The sequence below is a fragment of the Folsomia candida genome, unplaced genomic scaffold (genome assembly GCF_002217175.1).
Source record: "Folsomia candida strain VU population unplaced genomic scaffold, ASM221717v1 Fcan01_Sc065, whole genome shotgun sequence".
NCBI classification, from domain to species: domain Eukaryota; kingdom Metazoa; phylum Arthropoda; class Collembola; order Entomobryomorpha; family Isotomidae; genus Folsomia; species Folsomia candida.
In genome coordinates this window covers 133710-154380 of record NW_019091257.1, presented here as the reverse complement: position 1 = coordinate 154380, position 20671 = coordinate 133710, and the positions used below count along the sequence as shown (strand labels likewise).

Genomic DNA, 20671 nt, shown 5'->3' with positions numbered 1-20671 from the left:
TCCTGTGTGCACAAATAAGTTATGGACATGCAAAATATTCAATTTATTTACTATTTTCCTCATACTAGATTTTATCCTTATAGCATCGTATTCACATTTACAATACCCGAAAAATCGAAGAACTTCGTCAATGCAATGAAAAGTCTAAAATAAAACTTACTACAGTAAAATCAACTCAAATTTGTATCGCATACGCTTTTCTTAAAATTAAATGCTTTGGTAATCGTCTCAAACTTACAAACTGTCCAAATGACTTACCTGTAACAAATTATGGGTTAGTCACGAAAATTTGTATGGTCCCAGATCGCCCTAGACTCTGTCTCGGCTTAATTCTAAAAAGACCGAAGTACATTCTCTGCTTAATTTTTGAAATGCCAAAGTGCCGTCATTTTAGATTGTATTTAAATACGTGCACTCTAAGTAATTTATTATCTAAGTTTCAAATTTATGTAGTTAATGTGACCTAGTACATACAGTATTTGCTAGTGCAGGGTTGCTATAGGTCACGGCTCCGCTTTACAGCAACCCTGGTACTATTAGTACTGGAAACAATGTGTATCATAACACATTATGTATTTCTGTCACTTGAATAAATATTTAATTGAAATATCTATGCTTCAAGTACTTTAGCATAAATGCAAAACGGGCTCAATTCACTAATACTGTTTACATTTATTCAATACTATACACAAATACAGATATTCGCCAACAAAGGTTTTATGACGTCATTGTAGAGATGTTACTCGCACCGTGTCGAAGTCACTAATCATATACAACTGGAAGTCTGACGTCTTCAAACCAACCTTCAATGGCATTCAAAGTTTTTCCACGAAATTACATTTCATTTCAATTATTCCGTTATAAATTGACTCGTTGAATAAAACAAAAATAAAATTGAAACCATATATTTAAACGTAATACTTATCTAAACAAATATATAACTAAATTAGATATCGTAATGTAAGTTCTAAAATATGCTCATTCTTAAACAACAATGCGCGACAATAATTTTCTGAAGCCTCTTTACTATTTAGTTAACTACGTATTTATATTTTCCTATTACATAAAATTTTTGTAATACCTACCTACATCTTGCCGAGGAATTCCAAAGCCTCAGCTGTAATTAAACTAGAAAGCGTAAGCGGTGATAATAACAACTTTTCTTCGACTATGCATCTTCAATCTTCTCCACTAAATTCTCACTTGTAAAAACGCGACTTTCGTCTCCTTGCAAATATTCCCGAATTGGCATGAATTATTTACCTTATTCCAAACAAAACAACTCCCTCCTTGAGTAAAACAGCGGCCAACATATTTTCCCAAAATTATCACAATCTTCTTCTTCTCCACCAAGAACCCAAAAACTCCAAATACAATCACAACCGCACATAGGGAGAAGGCCGGAACAATTAGTTCCATAGAGACAGCGACCGACTCGTGAAATGTTACGGGCTCCCTCGGATTTAAAAGCAGTTTTCGTACCGCATCCGAATATTTATTCAGATGTACAAACCCATCCTTTCCTTTTAAATACGAACTAACCACTTCCGCATTTTTCCACACTTTACCTAACCCAGCCTGCTCAATTTGTCCCAATCCCCTTGAGAAGTAGCGGACAAGCAAGTTTCGATCACCAATAACGTAATGCACCGTCTTGAACGGCATCTCTTCCTTATTTCTTACAACGTGTCGATTCCCCAGTAGATTTACCACCGTCACGAATTTGTCCATACCGGAATTAGCAACAAATAAAGACATCATTGGATGCCTTCTGGTAGTGTTTTCGAGCAGAGTTTTTTGCACCATTGCGTACACCGAAGTATTGCTAAAGAATAAAATTCTTTTTTCAAGCGTATCCAAAGTTTGAATAAACTTTGAATTTCAACCCCCACTAGATCTTAGAGGCTTAATAGCGAATTCCGAGAGGTATGTGTAGTGCCAGTAGTGCCAACCTATCCAACGAACCCCTACTTCCATCGCAATTATGGGAATTTTCCAACTAAGAAGTTCATCCAACCCGCTCGGTGTCTGGGGCGGGATGAGCACCGTCATGCACGAATAGATCGACCCCTGGTACAAATTCGCCATGAGGAAAATATTCCCAAATATAATGAGAGTCACGGTGACCAGCTCCACTTTGCCAGAGTTCCCCCCAGGTTGCCCTAGAAGAATATATGTTACAGCGATTACCTTATCCTTCATCGCCTTCACGTAGCCAAGACACGATTTTTTCTTCCTTGCTCCAACCCAGGCTAAATAGGCCGCCACTAAAACGCCGCTTACTGCCAGACACGTCCACGTCTCCTTGTCGAACGGCGTCGCGAAGCTTGCCATACCGCTCTCAGAAATCGCTGGGTTGGTAACCGTTACAAAATTAAATCTGTCAATCTGCACACGGTAAATGTACCATTGTGAAACGTAATATAATGGAATGTGTGTCCGTTGGTATAGTGTTAGGCCGAAATTCCTGTTCCTTAGAGAATGGTAAACTCCCAAATTTCCATTTCCCAAGCTCAAATTATATTTTTCCGCAATTGTTGCCGTGTAACAGAAGAATGGATACTCTAAATTTCTAAATCCGCTGTATAACAGGCCACACGATACGCTCTTTTGTTGCCGTACGGAGACCGATTGTCCGTGCATGTCGCTATTTTGGGCATCCCAAGCCTTCAAGATGCCTTGCAATGAGGTACTTTCCAATTTCACAAGTATGATCGGATTACACGTCAAACAAGGAATTGACAAGTGTAAGGCCGCATTCTTCTCAAATGTGACAAACTTCGCGCTGCCCATTAATCCGGGTAAATGTGCGAAACATTCCACATCGTGGGATTGCAGAAACACGTAATCTTGTCGAAAATCCGTATCTGCAAGTACTAGCAAGGACTCACATGTCCACTTACCCAACGACTCCTCAAATCCGCTGGGTGTTGCCGGTAAGAAAACAACTTTTGGTCGTGTACACTTTTCCGTATCGCGATACTTAAACGAATTTTTAAAGTTGTCATATTCGGAATTATATTCTGTATCCATGACAAGTAGACGCAGTGGGGTGTTGGAATTCTCCACCATGAGAAAATTAAAATAAGGGAAATCTGAGTCCACGTCGATAAACGGGAAATTATCTGTCATAAATATAAAGAATAAATCGGCATCCTCAAATAGACCCTTGGATAAGCTAGAGCATTCTGAAATGTCTGAAAAAATCGAGAGCGTGACGAATAACAATAAAAGCAACCGAATAAAAGAATACATTTCAAGATTGGGACAAAATTTTAAAATTTCGAACAGGGATAGATGGAAATTCCGGCAAATAAACAAGTACTGAAACTGCCTTCTAGAAGAATATTATTGACCCCGAATGTCGAATCGAATGTTTGCCTTTCACTTATGAATAATTTATGATTACCTTTTGCATTAACGGGCATACCAAATGAATTATTTAGCACCTTAAATACATATTTATATTCAACGTTGTATTTATAAACAAAGAGGTTGACTTAAGAAATACCTTTCAGAATTTCACTTCTGAAAGGAATGGGTGGATTCTAATCTGTACGTCGACTTCCAACAACGGAAAAATAAGGATTATTAGGTGAGGTGTGAGCTGCGTTTATTGATTTGAGTCTATTTTCACAAGTCATTCATTAAGCACAAAATTAAAAGTAAGACTTTATTTCTATCCTCATTCAGACCACTTTGGTCCCATGAAGGTACAGATTTTTCAAAACTTATAAAAGTTTAAAACAAGGGTTCGGCACAATTATGATTGCATGTTACATATGACACTATGTAGTGGTGATTCTGAATTAGATACATTCGTAAATAACAAAAGTTAAGCATTTCATTTCATTTCTTCCTTTATTCACATGTTAATAGATATCAGTTTACATAAACTGGTTTGAAATCTATGACACAATAAGCAATAAAACTATAAAGCAACTATTCTACAAGTACAACTAACTTAATAATTATTAATATAAATAAGCATTACATCCAACATGCAATATAGTAAAGTTTTAACTTTCACAAGGTTGAAATAAGTCAGTCACAAAAATGTACAGTATAGACATGTAAATAGGTAAATATAGTCCAGATCTATAGGAGTCATCAGAGTTCCTTGTTGAGCGAGGGACGAAACAGTTTTGTGGATAGTATTGGTATGGGAAAAAAAGAATATAGTTCAGATGGCGACATCCGGTCCGAGTTACGATGCATTAGTGTAGAAAGGCAGGCAGGCAAGGCAGAGAAGGCTGATTTAAACGTGGGAAGAAGGGCAAATTCATTGCTACCAATCTGAATGTACGGAGAAATACTCGTCTTCCATCGAGGTTCCAATTCGCCAAAACCCACTTAAAATGTGTCGCAGCAGTCTACACGGCATCCCGATTGCGACGCTGCTTTCCAGCAGTATGTTCCCTCGCGTCGTACCTTGGCTCGAAAATAATAATGATGGTGGTGGTTGGAAGTGCGTCCCCTCTACCGGCACCATCTTTATGATAAGAAAGTTTAGGCTGTGGAGATTACGCTTAGGCATCCGGGATGCCTAAGCGTAATCTCTAGTCGGGGAGGAGTGGATGCCGCATCCCCTCCTCCCCGACCATAACGATAACGACGATGCCGAAACTTGATTTTAACAGGAAGTGCACTAAACTTTCTGCTCCCCAAATATTTATGAGATAGTTATCCCGTTAGATAGTTATTCAGACAATACATTAAGAATGAAACATTTCCTTAGTTTTGAATTTAAATAGTTCAATGAAGGGAAAATGTTGTAGTCATTAAAGAATTGATGAATTTCTCAATTTCGGTGCCCAAATTGTAAGTATCTACATACTTACATGGGCAGATCTCATTATCACACCTAAGGCAGCTTATGAATATTGTCAACTTACAAAAAATTATAATCGGTGTTGCTTTCTTCCAACTTTGGTTTACTTTGCTGCACCTAAGAAGAAAACCGACAATACAGGTACAAAATAGATACATACATAGTATTAATAATTTAACAGCTCTCCTGTCTATAAAGGATTCCACTCTTCGTAATTAGCCTCAAGCTCTCGAAACTAGCAACTTCATCAAATATTTGTTCACGCTATTTTATGAACACAAAGTTAAAGAAGGCCAGAACACCGTGATACATTAGACATAGGGAATGGACTGAATTTATTTTAAGCAAACACGAACACGTTGCAAAGTTGGAGTTTATAAAATATTTACATTACTAGGTTATTCTGTGGTGCCCGTAGCACCAAACCTGATCACGGAATCAATTTGTTAAAACTTACATACATACTCGTAGAAGTTCATAAATTATATAATTTCAGATTTCCTCTCCTGCTAGAAATTTTAATTATCCGCATATGTAGCTAAGCTTGATATAGGCTTGCGTTCCGGTCCATCAAAACGTAGTCTAGGCATAAGCTAATAGCGGCGAATGTGAGCACCCCACTTTGCTATTCCTTAAGTGCTCAATATAATGTTTTATATAATCTGTTGGTTTGAATCTGTCCTGACTCTGGCTGCAAAAGATGATCTGGCCTATTATGTGAGCTTGCACGGCCAGATCCTCAATCCATGGCTCCGGCAGCTTATCTGGCCATGGGGAACCAGAAACGCAGACACATACTGCATATGAGGAAACGACGTAGTACGTGAATGCTCCCCTTCAATGCAAAATAAAGCATTGCAGTGATGCCTTACTGACAGACAGGACTGGATAAATATATAAGTTTATAGGTTATAATATTATTGACTACGATCATATTAAGAATCAAAGCCTAACCTTATGAATGTGCTTCTAAATAAATATATCTTTAAAATAATTCGATACGCGAAGACGTAAATTTATGTTGATTTCTCTATATAAATTTTATTTCATACTTTTCATTGTGTCGATTAGGTTTTCCTAATTTACGGATCCTGTTTATAATTTACAAATTTAAAACCTTAGTCCAATTCATCGGTTAAGAACGGCAAATTTTGCTTTACCGGAGTCGTCTTATCTAAATCACAAACAAAATTTAACGTTCTTAACCTGTGAGACTAATAAACCGTCTCGAATTTCCTAGTTATCATTATATTTATTTCACTTATTGTCAAGGTAAGAGAATTTATAGTTAACACGTTACATAAGTATTTTCATAATTTATATTGTATTTGATAAGATTTAGTAATAATCTTAATTATTTTTCCTAGTACGAGACAAATTCCATTTAAGGAAGCAGTTTTCTATAAGAAATTGGTAATATTCCTTCTACTATTATTGAATCACAAAAAATAACAAGCAAACTATAGTGTGGGTACTATTAAGATACACCGCGCGGCTTTAGATATAACTGCGCAATTAGGAGAGATTAGTTTATAACAATTTTTTGAAACGCAAATATATAGGCTATCAGTGGTTGTAAACAATTTTTCTCTAAAATGGTGAAATTCAAGAATAATCGTAGTGAAAGTGAAAAACTCGCAAATCGTGTTTTTCATTTCTACAAAACCATCGCCAGGCGTGATTCGAATAAGACGTGGCAGCACTTTAAAACTGAAGGATGTCCAAAAAAACCTATTTACAATTATATTTCGAAATATAAGGATGCCGAAACAGTGATTTTCAAAAAAAATCCTGGCCGGACTCCTATCATAGCCACGCCCCAAAAAGTGAAAGCCATCAAGAAAACTTTCACCATCAACCCTTCGATATCTAATAATGCTGCGGCCCGGAAAGTGAAAATTTCAAAAAGCTGGTTGAGCAAGATTAAAGTTCACAACTCAAACAATCAAAATCACAAACTTGGGATTAGAGCAAGAGCCAAACAAACTGCCCCCAAGTACATTAAGGACCAAGAAAGTAGAGTACAAAAGTGTTGTAAAAAACTCTACCCTAAAATGTCATCAAAAATTGTCATCATTGATGACGACACCTACGTATACGCGGATCCTCCAGAGACTCCAGGGATGAAATTTTTCCACTCAGCCAACCCCGCGGATGTGGATTATCAGCACAAAGTCAAAGTGAAAACTAAATTCCCTAAAAAATTCTTAGTTTGGCAGGCGATGGGCAGCTTTGGACACATTTCTCCACCCTATATTTGCGAAGGGACCATAAACGCAACTGTCTATAAAACTGAATGTTTGAAGCGGTTACTCCGTTGGGTGAAAACACTTCACAAGCTGGATGAAGTGTTATTTTGGCCGGACCTCGCGACCTCCCATTACGCCAAGGTTTGTACCACGTACTTGTCGGACCAAGGAGTCGATTTTGTCCTTAAAAACGACAATCCCCCAAATGTCCCACAATTGCGACCAATCAAAGAATTTTGGGCCTTATGCAAAAGAAGATACTCCAACCTTCACCCAGGGTCCACAGAGATTGATGTATTCAAACGCCGATGGGGAAAAATCAGTAAGGACATTTCGAAAGAGTGTGGAAAATCGCTCATGGCTGGGTTGCGCCGCAAAATCGGATTGGTAGCCACGAAGGGCGTTAAACAAATTCTCAAACATAAAAACTGACGGGTATAGTATACACCTGCACGTATCCTACGATTTTATAAAAATAAAATAAGTACTTCGAATTCTATAGGTCACGGAACGCGGTGTATCTTAATCGTCCCCACACCTTATTTATAAATTTCAAAAGTTTCAATAAATAATAAGCAAATACATATTTATTTACATTTCAGTGAAACACACACCTTACTCATGCAACTTTAAACAGCTTATTCAACATGATAGTTTCAGTCAGGCAAAAGTAACATTACAAATTATTTACATACTTTTCAAATTCTTTTTAATTCCTAGATATTCGTTGCTGAAATATATAATTGTCATTTAAAAGTAATTAGTATTTATTAATCTTTGTATTATTATATTTGGTGACGAAGTAAAACATGTTTAAGTATATGTAATTTATTTATTATAGAAGAAATTTATATTTTGAATTTGTAAACCATCTAATTTCAAATACGATAAATACGATATTTCAAGGGTACAGATTGCAGTTATTGCGTCTGCGTGACCTTCATTTCTTGAAGCGTCTTTACTATTAAGCAAACTACATGTATTTTTCCCTTAACATAATATTTTTCAAACACCTACATCTTTCCGTCGACTTCCACAGAGCTAGCCATTATGTATTGCAATATGAAGAAAGCGTAAGCGGTGATAATTGTAACTTTTTAGACGGGTTACGCAAGTATGCGTTGCTATGTTACGCTTAAATGCCTTAACTTGCGCTACACTTTGGATCAATAACCCTCTCTACATAGATATTTTGGTCTCACCTGTACAAACGTGACCCGCCTCCTATTAAAGATCATACCTATACCCCTATAAGCATGCATTATAATTTTTTTCCAAACAAGACGCGCTCCTCGGATGAAACCGTGGACAAGGTATTTTACCAAAAGTGTCACCATCTTCCTGTTCTCTACCAAGAATCCAAAAACCCCAAACGCCATAACAACCGCACAGAGGGAGAAGGCCGGAACAATTAGATCCACGGAGACAGCAACCGACTCGTGAAATGTTACAGGCTCCCTCTGATTTCCAAGTACTTGTTGTGCCGTATCTGCATATTTATTCACTTGTTCAAACCCGACCCTACTTTTTACAAAGGAACTATGGTCGGATTTTTATAATTAGAGCCAATTTTGCCATATTCCTAAATCATTAAGTGGCCGACCTTACAATGCCTAATAACATTGAAAATTCAAATGTAAATTACTTTTTTATTTTCTATCCGATTTTCAAAATTCCAACTGTTTCATAAACCTCCGACACATAGGCCAATTACGTATTGCCCGATTTTGAAATTTCGACCACACCCACTTATAATAAAGGTCAGAAAAATAACCATTTTTCTCAACAAATTAAAAAGATGACATTTTAACATTTGTGTGCAGATAAGAATAATTCTTATCTTGTCGAGTATTTCGGCAATCATTATCATCAATTGGTCATCAATACCCTCCCCCAGGTCATTGTGGGGGTGGTCAGTGGGAGTGGCAAATATTAAATTATAATAATATAAATATCCCACGTCATTCTTTCGTGCAATATGCTCAAATTGTACGTCATATTGAGCTGTGTGCCGCCTGGCGATATCGATAAGTGGTCACACCCCCAGTGGGTGTGGTCCACGGCGCTTTCGTCATGTTCCATCTAAAACATAGCGTGTGACATATCATTCTTCTCAGCTTAACATGCCGATCACGATAGAAGTCCTGGGATTGGAGAAGCATGAAAAGCCACACCCCCAGTGGGTGTGGTCCACGGCGCTATCGTCATGTTCCATCTAAAACATGGCAAGTGACAAATCATTCTTCTCACCTCATCATGGCGATAATGGTGAGAGTCCTGGGGTGGGAGATGCATGACATGCCACACCCCCAGTGGGTGTGGTTCAAAACGTTTTCTTCATCTTTCATCCAAAACATGACGTGTTACATATCATTCTTCTCAACTCTACCAGGACATTCTTATGAAATTAAGTAACATGGTATAACCACGCCCCCCAGTGGGTGTGGTTTACGGCGGTATGTAATGCAATGTATCATATTTCGCAGCTTTATATTGCCGTCACAACAATGAAAATTAAATTTGATGTATTACAGAGGGTTAGTCTCTATGATTTACTCAAGCTTATCTAAATTTTGTCTGTAGTAATTTCCGTTGGTGAATTTTATTGAACGACTCAATATGTTGCCCATTAACTATGCTAACTAGGCCAAGTCGTTTTTCCACTCGGTGATCACTTTTCTAATATTTACAGGGATTGTTTTGTCGCACTCGATTTTCAAAATTTTCCAAACTCCTTTTTTTGGTCGCCCTCCGAAGAAATAATGCTTGTTTTAAGGCACCGAATCCATAAAAATCAATCGGATTGATATCAGCGGACGTGCCTAGAATGTTTTCATTGAGAATAATTGTAATTGCTTATATTTGTTTAAAATTGGCTGCATAAGCCATGGTCTTCCGGGACGTATGCGAGGAAGCATTTTCAGGACGAAATACAACTTTGTCAATATCGTTCTCGAACAATTTTGCAATTCCAACTTGCAAACATTGATTCAAAACCTTCTAAATATAGTATCCCGAGTTAATTTTAACTTTTGGGGGGACTCGGATAAGTGGAAGGGTTCCTCTTTCTCACATTCCTCCAACAACCATAAAAACTTTCGCGACGTTGCATGACCCAGTTTGATGGAATACTTTAACCTCTTTTTTGGTAGCAAATCTGTCTTTTTCCGTTATAGTTGGATAGATAGAACCATGATTCATTAAAAGTGACAAGAAATTCACACTTTTTATCAGAAACATATTTTTCACATAGCTTTCGCGGCTTGGTCTTCCTATTTTTGACATGACTCGGCTTCAGTACATTCACCTTTGATTTTATTCAGGAAATTTTGTCTAAATCGGTATGAATCATTACCCCTATGATTCTTTGGCTTACTTTCGTAGATTCTGCCATGAAATTTTGGGAGCGTAAGTTTTCCTCGCTCGCCATTGCTTCAACTTTCTTGATCACTGCTTTTTTCTTGCCCGGCGTCGTCGAAGAAATAGTGGTGCAAGTTCACCGGACGATCTTGCATATCGAATTTTTCGGTGGTTTTTTATCACATGAGATATACTCTTCTGACTAATTTCATTTCCGACAGTTTTCAACCTCGAAACAGTGCCCCACTGGGTGAAATCATCTCCGGAAACTGTTTTTATGGGCAGCTCGCAATCGGGGGCTAGAATTTTTTGCATTTTTCAAACTTTTTCTAAATTAAAATTACAGTTTCACAGGACAATGTTCGTGAGTAAATTGAAACTAATTTGGATTCCCTAGCGCTGAAATATCGGAAGATATAGGCTCTTGAACTTGAGTAAATCATAGAGACTAATCCCTGTACAATAACCACGCCCACAGTGGGTGCGGTTTTGGTTAACGATATCTGATAATTTCTAAAAATTATCGTCAGAGGGTAACATCTAAAACCTTCAGTGCAGTCTAATTTATGTGGCCCCATTCATGTTAGGATCATATTTCATGATATGAGCAGGTTATTCTAACATTGAGAAGGCATGACGTGATACACTCCAATCTTGATAGAACTAATTTTAGATTTTTCAGATTCAAGAACAAGTTGAACAGTATTTTTTCTTTTGCCAGAAGGGGCGCATTTAAGCGGGTGGTGGCAAACTCAATTTTTTTTCCGGCAAATTTTTCGATTTTAAAATCGCTAAGTTTTAGGAAATTGGGGCGAGTTAAAAAAAACAAAAAAACATCAATGCATTGAATTGGTTTACATATAAAAATTTCAAAAAATTATGAGAATGAGATTTTTGCCGAGATTTTGTTTATTTAGAAATTCGAAAACTGGTTGCAAATCCGAATTTTTAAACGAAACAACGTGGACTAGAGCTAGTGGGTTTGTGGCTTGTCAAGTTTGTCAGACAATAGTTGCCGCCATGAAGTTGAGCTGTAAAAAACCATATGTCGGATGCCACGTATCTGATGAACGCCGTAAACCACACCCACTGGGGGTGTGGCATGTCATGCACCTCCCACCCCAGGACTCTTACCATTATCGCCATGATGAGCTGAGAAGAATGATATGTCACTTGCCATGTTTTAGATGTCACAGGACGAAAGCGCCGTGGACCACACCCACCGGGGGTGTGGCTTTTCATGCATCTCCCACCCCAGGACTTTTACCATTATCGCCATAATGAGCTGAGAAGAATGATATGTCACTTGCCATGTTTTAGATGCCACAGGACGAAAGCGCCGTGGACCACACCCACCGGGGGTGTGGCTTTTCATGCTTCTCCAATCCCAGGACTTCTATCGTGATCGGCATGTTAAGCTGAGAAGAATGATATGTCACACGCTATATTTTAGATGGAACATGACGAAAGCGCCGTGGACCACACCCACTGGGGGTGTGACCACTTATCGATATCGCCAGGCGGCACACAGCTCAATATGACGTACAATTTGAGCATATTGCACGAAAGAATGACGTGGGATATTTATATTGTTATAATTTAATATTTGCCACTCCCACTGACCACCCCCACATTGACCTGAAGGGGGATTTTGCTTACATATTGACGGATGGCGATGACCTAAATACTCATTGATAAGAATTAGGCTTATCTGATGTCAAATGTTAAAATGCCATATTTTTAATTTGTTGAGAAAAATGGTTATTTTTCTGACCTTGTGACCTTTATTATAAGTGGGTGTGGTCGAAATTTCAAAATCGGGTAATACGTAATTGGCCTATGTGTCGGAGGTTTATGAAACAGTTGGAATTTTGAAAATCGGATAGAAAATAAAAAAGTAATTTACATTTGAATTTTCAATGTTATTAGGCATTGTAAGGTCGGCCACGTAACCTTTTACCAAGAATTGGCTCTAATTTAAAAAATCCTACCATAATCGTTGCCCCCAACTACCAGAGTCCAATAAATCGGATTATTCATCGAGATTTAGGCAAACAGACCTGCAAGAAGACCAGAGTACATGCCGTCAAACCACGCCAAAAAAATACGGAAGACCACATCTCGGAAGCCGTACCGGAGTCATCTTGAGGGAAAAAATCTGAATCTTTTGTCATCCTAGACGAGGCATTATTCTTCGTCGATGATTGCAAAAAGAGTCGCCGGATATGCTATTCTAAGTCCGGAAATGAAATTGAAAAGTTTGTGTTCGAAAAAGAGAAAAGTCTGCACACAAGGTAATGATCGTCGGCGCTTAGAGTGGTCGTCGGATACTGGATTTGATTTGATTTCCACATAATGTAAAGATAAATGCTACATATTATGTGTACAATGTTTTAAAACCACTTTTGGAAAAAAAATCTAAAACGATATCAAGAGAGAAAACCATAAATTCTGAAATACCCTACGCTTTGAAAATATGTCAAATAATACCTAAACGTGGCAGGATTGATCTAGTTTGGAAAGTGTCACAGCTGGATTAACGTGTTTATACAGAAGTGGAAATGAAGAATTTAGCAGTTTCCTGTGACGTTTTTTCAAGGGATACGTGAGTATCCACGTGAGTATCAACTAAAATCTACCGTCCATACACTTTGTTTAAATACGAATTATTGTGTCATGTAATTATCAAGATAAGTAAATCAATTTATTCTATCATACATAATAACCTTTAACATTAAAAGTGATAGTAGATGTAAAATGCTACTGTACATAATGTTAGCAGATGATTTTCCAGAATCATCAGTAGTGGTTGGTGCAGAAGTAGTTGTACTGAGGACAGTGGGTATGGAAGGACATGTCACAACTTCCTCTTTCGGTTGGCAACAGCCCAAGTGTCCTCGTATTTAGAAGCTTCCCTCGTATTTTCATCGATAATCAAATACTTCTCAGAGTTGGTGTCAAACTTTGGCCAGAATGGAAGGCTGGATGGTGCTTCCCCTGGGGGAAAGGTGTTTGGATTCCCCGTGTACATAAAGTTCGCATAGTAGTCGACCATCATATCACTTAATACTTGCTCCTCTTCATTAAATTCACCAGACAGACTAAACAAATAAATCTGATCGTCTGCATGCCCTACTTCACCCTGATAGTTTGAATAGAACGGGTGACGTTTGTATCTCCCTTCATACTCAAAGCTGAAATAGTACGTATCTGAGTTCAGCCGAGAATGGAGTTGGATTGTTCGAAGAGTTCCTGCTTTGAAGAAAATGACGCTCATCAACTAGAAAATATATCACTCGCATTAGAAACATCGCATCCATTATACTTGTTTTGGAAATTCTTCTTTACATACGTCAAACAAGGAGGGAACCATCAAACTGAAGTTTCCAGCCAACCTTGCCTCCTCGACCATGTACATTTTGGTAAATGCTCCACTAACTGTGTGTCCAGGATCGTGAATACCTGCGGGTTTGATAAAATAATAAAATTCTCGTCCTTAATTAAACAATATGTAGATGACTACTTATGTTTACCAATAGCCTTAAACACGGCCTGCACCATCTTGTCTCTCATAAACTCAGTATCATTTACCAAACCATTAGGAATTAAGTATTCCTCGTGATACCGAGTGAGTCCAAAACTTCCATCATCTCTTGTAATCATCATCATGAGGGGGACATTGTTCTGTTCCCCCTTCTCTAACACAGTTTACGGCATTTGGGGAATTATAGCTTGATCCGAAGCCATAAACGATTGTAAACTTGGGTTAATAGCTTCGAATCCAATACTAGTGCCCATTTTCATTTCGTCAATGTAATAACTGTCTTGTGCTCTACTTAACTCCTCATGTGGAATGTCCCTGAGGCATATTGCGACTTGAGTCTTGTTTACAGGAAGGGAATGATCGTAGCATCCCGCAAACCCGGCAACTTTCAAAGCTGCAGTTGAATGATCCCTTGAAAACGTGGAGGGGTCAAGGGTGCTCCCACTAACGGCAACAACCCTATGAACAAGACCTCTAAATTTAGGAGAAACGAGAGCGTGCGATGTCATAGCTCCCCCGGAACTCTGACCCGCGATGGTCACAAGATTTGGATCCCCGCCAAAGTAACCAATGAAGGACTGGATCCATCTTAAAGCGGTTAGCGTGTCAGATAGCATTGCATTCCCTGGAGCCAAATCAGCTATTTCTAGGTTACAGGCTCCTAGTGCCGAAATAGAAGTAAGTCGTATTTCATTTATAAAATGTATAGGCTATCTAAGAGTTTTGCACCATGAATTCCCAGTCGATGGTTAAGGATAACAAGAATAATGTCCTTATTCAGTAGTCGCTCGCCACGCATCCAGTCTCCACCTCCGGATGTGAACCCAGCACCAGGGATAAACAATAATACGGGGTGGCGTTTCTCTGAAATCTAAAATCAAGTGGAAAACGCCATCTGTTAACTGTAACGGTCTCTAATAAAGTTATTAATATACATTCGGAGCAAATATATTGAGGAAGAGACAATCCTCAAAAAAAGTATCTCTTTCGTCCGGCTGGGGACATCTACTTCCATACTGGGTGGCGTTAAAGACTCCATCCTCACTCAAAAGTTCTTCCCGTAACTCAGAAGGCTATCAAGGGAGAAAATTAGTGTTTGAATTTGGGGCTTAAATAAAGGTACATACCATAAATCTAACTGGTTGTTCCCCATACTTAATTCCAAGGAACTGCATGTACGTTCTCCCACGGGATGCGGGCATTGTTGTAGCATAAGTTCCTAGAATTTTACCCAGAACACCGGCATCGATTTCAGGCACGTCTTGCCCAACTGCGCAAAGAAACAGAGGAAACAAGATTAACAAACTATACATGACTAACGCTTCTAATTGTGTTCCTGGTTCCAACTGGAATGAATTAAAGAATGCCGAAGGTTTTATATATTCATTTATTCCAATTTATCGCTTTAATCAAGTCCAATTAATCAATTTGTAAAGGTTGACAATTCCATTATCTCGTGACAGGTGTATGCGAATGATATGAGATGGAATGCTGTTATCTTTCATTTCAAACCAATGGTATTGTTAAAACTATGAATAATTCATATTCCAATAATTACGGTTAGTCAATATACAAGAAATTATATCTACCAAACTAAACTATTGTTTATGGTGTTACCATTGTTTTGCTTAGTGGTCCGATTTGTCAATGATTGGTAGGTGTAAAATGTTTCAAGGCAGGATTAATTAGTTTGGAGAAATTTGTAGCTTGATATTGCTGGACTTGTACTGCTTTTGTCCAGGTGTTGCGGTTATGCACTTGGAAAGTATCTTGGCTAATTTTGAGTTGAAATTTGGCATGAATAAAAAATATAAAGTGCGAAATTTATTTCAGATATTACGAAAATACAGAAATAAATTTACTGGTTCGGGCTTTGCAAAGCTGTACTGAGAGGTTTTATTTTACTTTGTGTTTAAAGATGTACATAATGTTGTATGATAATTTACAAACAATCAACATTATTGTAATAAGGGGACGTTCATAAATTACGTAATCCTAAAATCCGGATTTTTATACCCCCCTGTAACATGTGTAACATATATAGGCAGGTTATCAGTCTAGACCCGTAGCCGTTACGTAATTTATGAACGTTACCTAGTCACGAAAGTTTATTTTATTTCATCGGCCATTCATGACTCATTATTACGTAATTACTCAATTCAGTACAGAGTATATATTGGCAGACATAATACATATTTGCGACCGTAAGAAATAAATTGTTTTTATGGTTAATATATGGACAATAAACATACATGTATGTATGTTTATTGTCCATATATTAACCATCAGTTCTTACAGACATTTCCATTGTGAGACTTGGATATCAACATTTGAATTATAGATTAAGATTTGTGCAAACAGCAAAAAAATATATATAGATATATCAAAAAAAATAAATGTAAATCCTAACTATAAGGAGCGAAGACACCCAGTCAGACCAGTCAGACAGAGGGCATGTTTGCATATCACTGATATGATATCAGGGAATGATTGGTATTGTTAACGGTAGAAAGTAGTACATAATCGAAAACATGACTTACCTGATATGTAAATCATATATACTTCTTAGGTGAGGCAAAGCCCCGTCTCAAAAAGCATATGCGAATAAGCTCAAGTGGGGCCCGGCGAAGCATAGTTTGTAAAGGTATGTATATTTCATATGGACAAAAAATTAATGAGCAGACTGTCTAATGAGAGGAATTTAATGGACTGAAATGTGTTCAGATAGGGGAAATGTTTACATATGTAATTTATATCCCGGAAATATGTATGCAAAAAAATGAGGCTTTCTATTTTTCAGCGTTTCCGGTACTTTGATTTTTTTATTTCCTTGAAAAGTAGCGTTTAAAAGTTAATTATATTTTTCAGTTAATGCTTTCTGCCCTTGTTTTTTTGTCGACTATGGAATTAAAATAGAGAATGAAAGTACTAAAATCTAGAAATGAGGGAAAAAGAGAAAGCGAGTAGAGTGACTTTACTGGAAATCTCGTTTTCATGGTTTAATTTGAGCTTTATGTGTCAAATTATGAATCTGACGTTAATCATGAAAAGTATTGGACTGTACTAGTCAATATTAATACTTAAATCTTGTTGGCTGAGACGGGCTTACTTGCTTTTGTAATAGTTTGTATATTTAAGTATGTATGAGGAGATGCAGGTGTCATTAATTATAACACAACTTTGCCATAATTTTAGTAACCATGTACTGTTATTAAGACATGCTTATGGAATGGAAAGAAGTGGATGTATAGAAAACATTCAAATTAAAAAAAATTGAAGTATTTACTGAGTTCAACTACTGATGCATGTTAGGCTTTTAAGATACACGTATAATCTGTGGACATGTTATTTTAAGAAATTAATTGACGTAGTGTGTCGACATGTGAAAATCACAGTGGTTTTAGTCGTAATAAATTTTAATTAAAGTAGTTCATTAAAAAATCTAAGGCAATTATCGCAATCGCCTTAACGACCACTTGAAACAGTCCATTAAATACTTCAAGGTTAGTCCAAATTGTGTAGTAGCGAGAAATATCACCACACTTTAGTATCACTAGTATGCAAATAATTTCACATTGATAAGTGTCATGCAAGAAATCTAAAATATGAAATTGTTTGAAATAATTTTTACCTTCGGGTTATTCTCCACTGCTGGTAAAATATTTCCATATCTAATTTATTTTATTTTTTTACAATTTACTAAATACTTTTTTAAATTTCAGTTGCACTAACCGTCGACAGAATCGAATACACACCTACACCTATTTATGAGCATGATAACCTTGAACTGAATTGCGTCTACAATCTTACAGGCGAGAAATTGTACGCTGTAAAATGGTATTATGAATTTTATGAATTCTTTCGCTATGTTGAGGACGAGACACCGAGAACTACAGCGTTTCCACATGATGGGATGATTATCGATGTAATTTCTTCAAATTATTTGTGACAAAAATTTACCCATTCTCTGTTAATCGACATATTTAAATAGTCGGACAAATCTGATGAGACTAAGGTCCTCCTCATGAATGTAAGTCTAGCCCTGAGTGGTTCATATATTTGTGAGGTGGCCACAGACGCACCTCGTTTTTTGGCAGAGCGTGCAACTACTGAAATACAAATTTTTAGCGGTACGTTTTTATTGTGAAAATATCCACACATTTATTTTTGAAGTGCATATTTTACTACTGAATATTGTATTTTCAGAATCGAATCGAACCATATCGCACAAGAACGGGGCTGACAAAGGATTTCAGAATCCACCACTGGCAATTAGAAGTACATTATGGTCAAAATTATTTGGAGACTATAATAAAAATTTGTACCCAGACGGTGGAGCTGTTATCCTAGTTGAAATGAGTTTGATTGATGTGGACATGGTAACTAAATATTTTTATGAATTAGTGAATTTTGACAAATTTATAAATCGTATTTACTTATTTTTACTTCTACTTTGTAGAACACCGAGGGTTTCATGGATGCCAATGTGTGGACAAAATTGGTACATCTGCTAAATTTAGTTTTATAAATATGTATGTATTTATCTTAAATCAAATTATTTAACTAAATTATAATTACACAGATTTGGACCGATAGCCGATTGAAATGGGATATGGATTTGACTCCAGTAGAATTCATGACGGTAGCAGAGGATAATTTGTGGAGACCAGAAATTTTTCTGCTAAACGGGTATTATTTTTAAATACTGTAATTAATTATGTATAGCGGAATTTTGTATAAAAAATGGTGAAACTGTAAGAATTAAAATAGACCAAAACCAAGTGGCGACTGTTCAAAATTGGGGAGCGTGCTGGTCACACCGGACGGAAACGTATCGTGGACTTCCTCTTGTGTCTATAGAACCTTTTGTGTCTGGAATTATGCACTAGATCCTTGTGAGGAGCAAAGTTGCGGTATGGAATTTGAAGCCTGGAACAGATCTGGTGTTACTGATGTGATTGTGGAGGAGGTGATATTTTAAATTGATGAGACATTAATGAGTAAATACAAAACAAATTGTGTAAATATTTATGTATCTAAAATGTTGCAGAAAGGATTTGATTTGAAGCGATATGTCCAGCGGAAGTACAACGTGACTAGAAATTCTGCCAGGAAAACCGTACTTGAAACGGGGAATGATAATTCAATCGAATTTGCGAAAAGTGTGATTTTTTCATTGGAATTGAAAAAGATTGGGTGTGAGGGTATTGTTTGAATATTTTTGAGAAAATGAAGAGATATATAAATGAGTTATTAAAATTTGTATTGAAATTAGGTTGAAATGGAATTTTATAATAAAATTTATAAATCTAAATATGTATTAGCCCGTATCGATTAGACAAATATTTAAATTGTTTAATGGAAATTTTGGAAATAAATCATTCCTAACTTGTGCATGTTTCTGTTAGATTTTTCACATTTTATATTTCGGTCACCTAAATAAGTACAAAATCGAGAAAATATATAACGTTTTACTGTACTAGTTGGTCATAAAGCTATCCAACATTGTGGGTTTTCACGTAACCTTCGTTAAGTTTGGGATAGGAGTGTACAGCTTGGGATTTATGTGTCGACGGGGTTGAGTGTCTTTTTTCGTTTGAGAGTTTCGTACTGCCGGTAGCTTTATTGGATCTACCTATTTGTCAGATTAAAGTATGTGGAAAAATTCGTCTTGGGTGGATTCTGGATGGATATGTTAAATACACAAAAATTTAGGTTAATTTAGTTGATGAAATATTTAATTAAAAAGAGGACAAATTGTGACTACAAGTAATTATATTTTGGCAGTCTAAACTGATTTCTCTGCTGTACTTTTCTCCTCTGCCTCGTCGCCCAGACTTTTTGCCGGAGATTTTATTTCCTCCAAGCGCGCATCCTCTCCTGGCTGAATTTCCCCGCGATGTGATGGGTGCACTGGACACTTTATTTTCAAAGAATGGAGCACCTTGGTAGCCCCGAAAGCAAAAAGGATGCAAAGGCCGGCCACAATCCCAATAATTTTGAGAGCAGAAGATCCGTATCTTGACCATTGGCGTTCGTATTGATAGCACCCGTCAAGTTTGCAGGTGTCGCCATAATTACAGCAAGATTGGCCACAACAATAAGTGTATTTGGGGCAACAGGTGGTTACATTAGGGCAGCACTTATCCTGATAAGTTGCATCACCGCAATAGCAGATAGTGTGTTGGTTATATTTGCACGTCGTCTCTTCAGTTTGACACTAATTTGGATTAAGTAGAATATAGTGAGTGTTATAAAATGGGGTGGAATTCTGATCTTACCGGTTGGGAATCAAGGGAAGATTGATTTTTAATGGGGAAAAGTGAGAAGGTGGATCCACTGGAAAAAAGTGTGGTCAACAGGAGGAGAGACGTGGTAGTGAGGGGAGACATATTTAATATGTGGAAATATTGTTATTAATGACGGAAAGCTAAGTATTATTAATTATTCTGTAAAAATTATTAATATGAATATTTCATGGTGAAAACTGTTTTTTAAATGTGTTAAGTTCAATAAACCTTGACTAACAACTTGTAAGTACTGGTGGACGAGTAATGTGGAGGGATTGGTATTTAGGCGAAAGGTGGTGAGATTTTTATGTTATCTTCGTAGGTAGAAAGGGATATGTGTCTGTTGTGATATATTTTTTAGTTGGGGATTATTTTAGGTTGAAGTGGTTGGAACGAA

The 20671-nt window shown here is 37.1% G+C and overlaps 4 protein-coding genes across 4 annotated transcripts; 1 reads left to right on the top strand and 3 right to left on the bottom strand.

Moving 5' to 3' along the window:
* Positions 1–13121: 13121 nt before the first annotated feature.
* On the bottom strand, positions 13122–14145 carry LOC118433630 (carboxylesterase 4A-like). The gene is made up of 3 exons (XM_035845779.1): positions 13974–14145; positions 13793–13902; positions 13122–13720 (listed from the first exon to the last, which is right to left on the bottom strand). Exons 1-3 carry the CDS (start codon positions 14107–14109, stop codon positions 13298–13300), a joined length of 669 nt encoding a protein of 222 aa, XP_035701672.1. The 5' UTR covers positions 14110–14145; the 3' UTR covers positions 13122–13297.
* On the bottom strand, positions 14124–15316 carry LOC110862673 (carboxylesterase 4A-like). Its single transcript, XM_022111887.2, has 4 exons — positions 15112–15316; positions 14920–15057; positions 14714–14855; positions 14124–14645 (listed from the first exon to the last, which is right to left on the bottom strand). Exons 1-4 carry the CDS (start codon positions 15295–15297, stop codon positions 14149–14151), a joined length of 963 nt encoding a protein of 320 aa, XP_021967579.2. The 5' UTR covers positions 15298–15316; the 3' UTR covers positions 14124–14148.
* Positions 15317–17522: 2206 nt separating this feature from the next.
* On the top strand, positions 17523–19250 carry LOC118433651 (neuronal acetylcholine receptor subunit alpha-5-like). Its single transcript, XM_035845806.1, has 8 exons — positions 17523–17638; positions 17707–17909; positions 17976–18114; positions 18191–18363; positions 18444–18485; positions 18567–18673; positions 18755–18953; positions 19035–19250. Exons 1-8 carry the CDS (start codon positions 17590–17592, stop codon positions 19197–19199), a joined length of 1077 nt encoding a protein of 358 aa, XP_035701699.1. The 5' UTR covers positions 17523–17589; the 3' UTR covers positions 19200–19250.
* A 141-nt stretch (positions 19251–19391) lies between these two features.
* LOC110862685 lies at positions 19392–20603 on the bottom strand. Its single transcript, XM_022111898.2, has 2 exons — positions 20266–20603; positions 19392–20204 (listed from the first exon to the last, which is right to left on the bottom strand). Exons 1-2 carry the CDS (start codon positions 20374–20376, stop codon positions 19773–19775), a joined length of 543 nt encoding a protein of 180 aa, XP_021967590.1. The 5' UTR covers positions 20377–20603; the 3' UTR covers positions 19392–19772.
* Between the last annotated feature and the right edge of the window lie 68 nt (positions 20604–20671).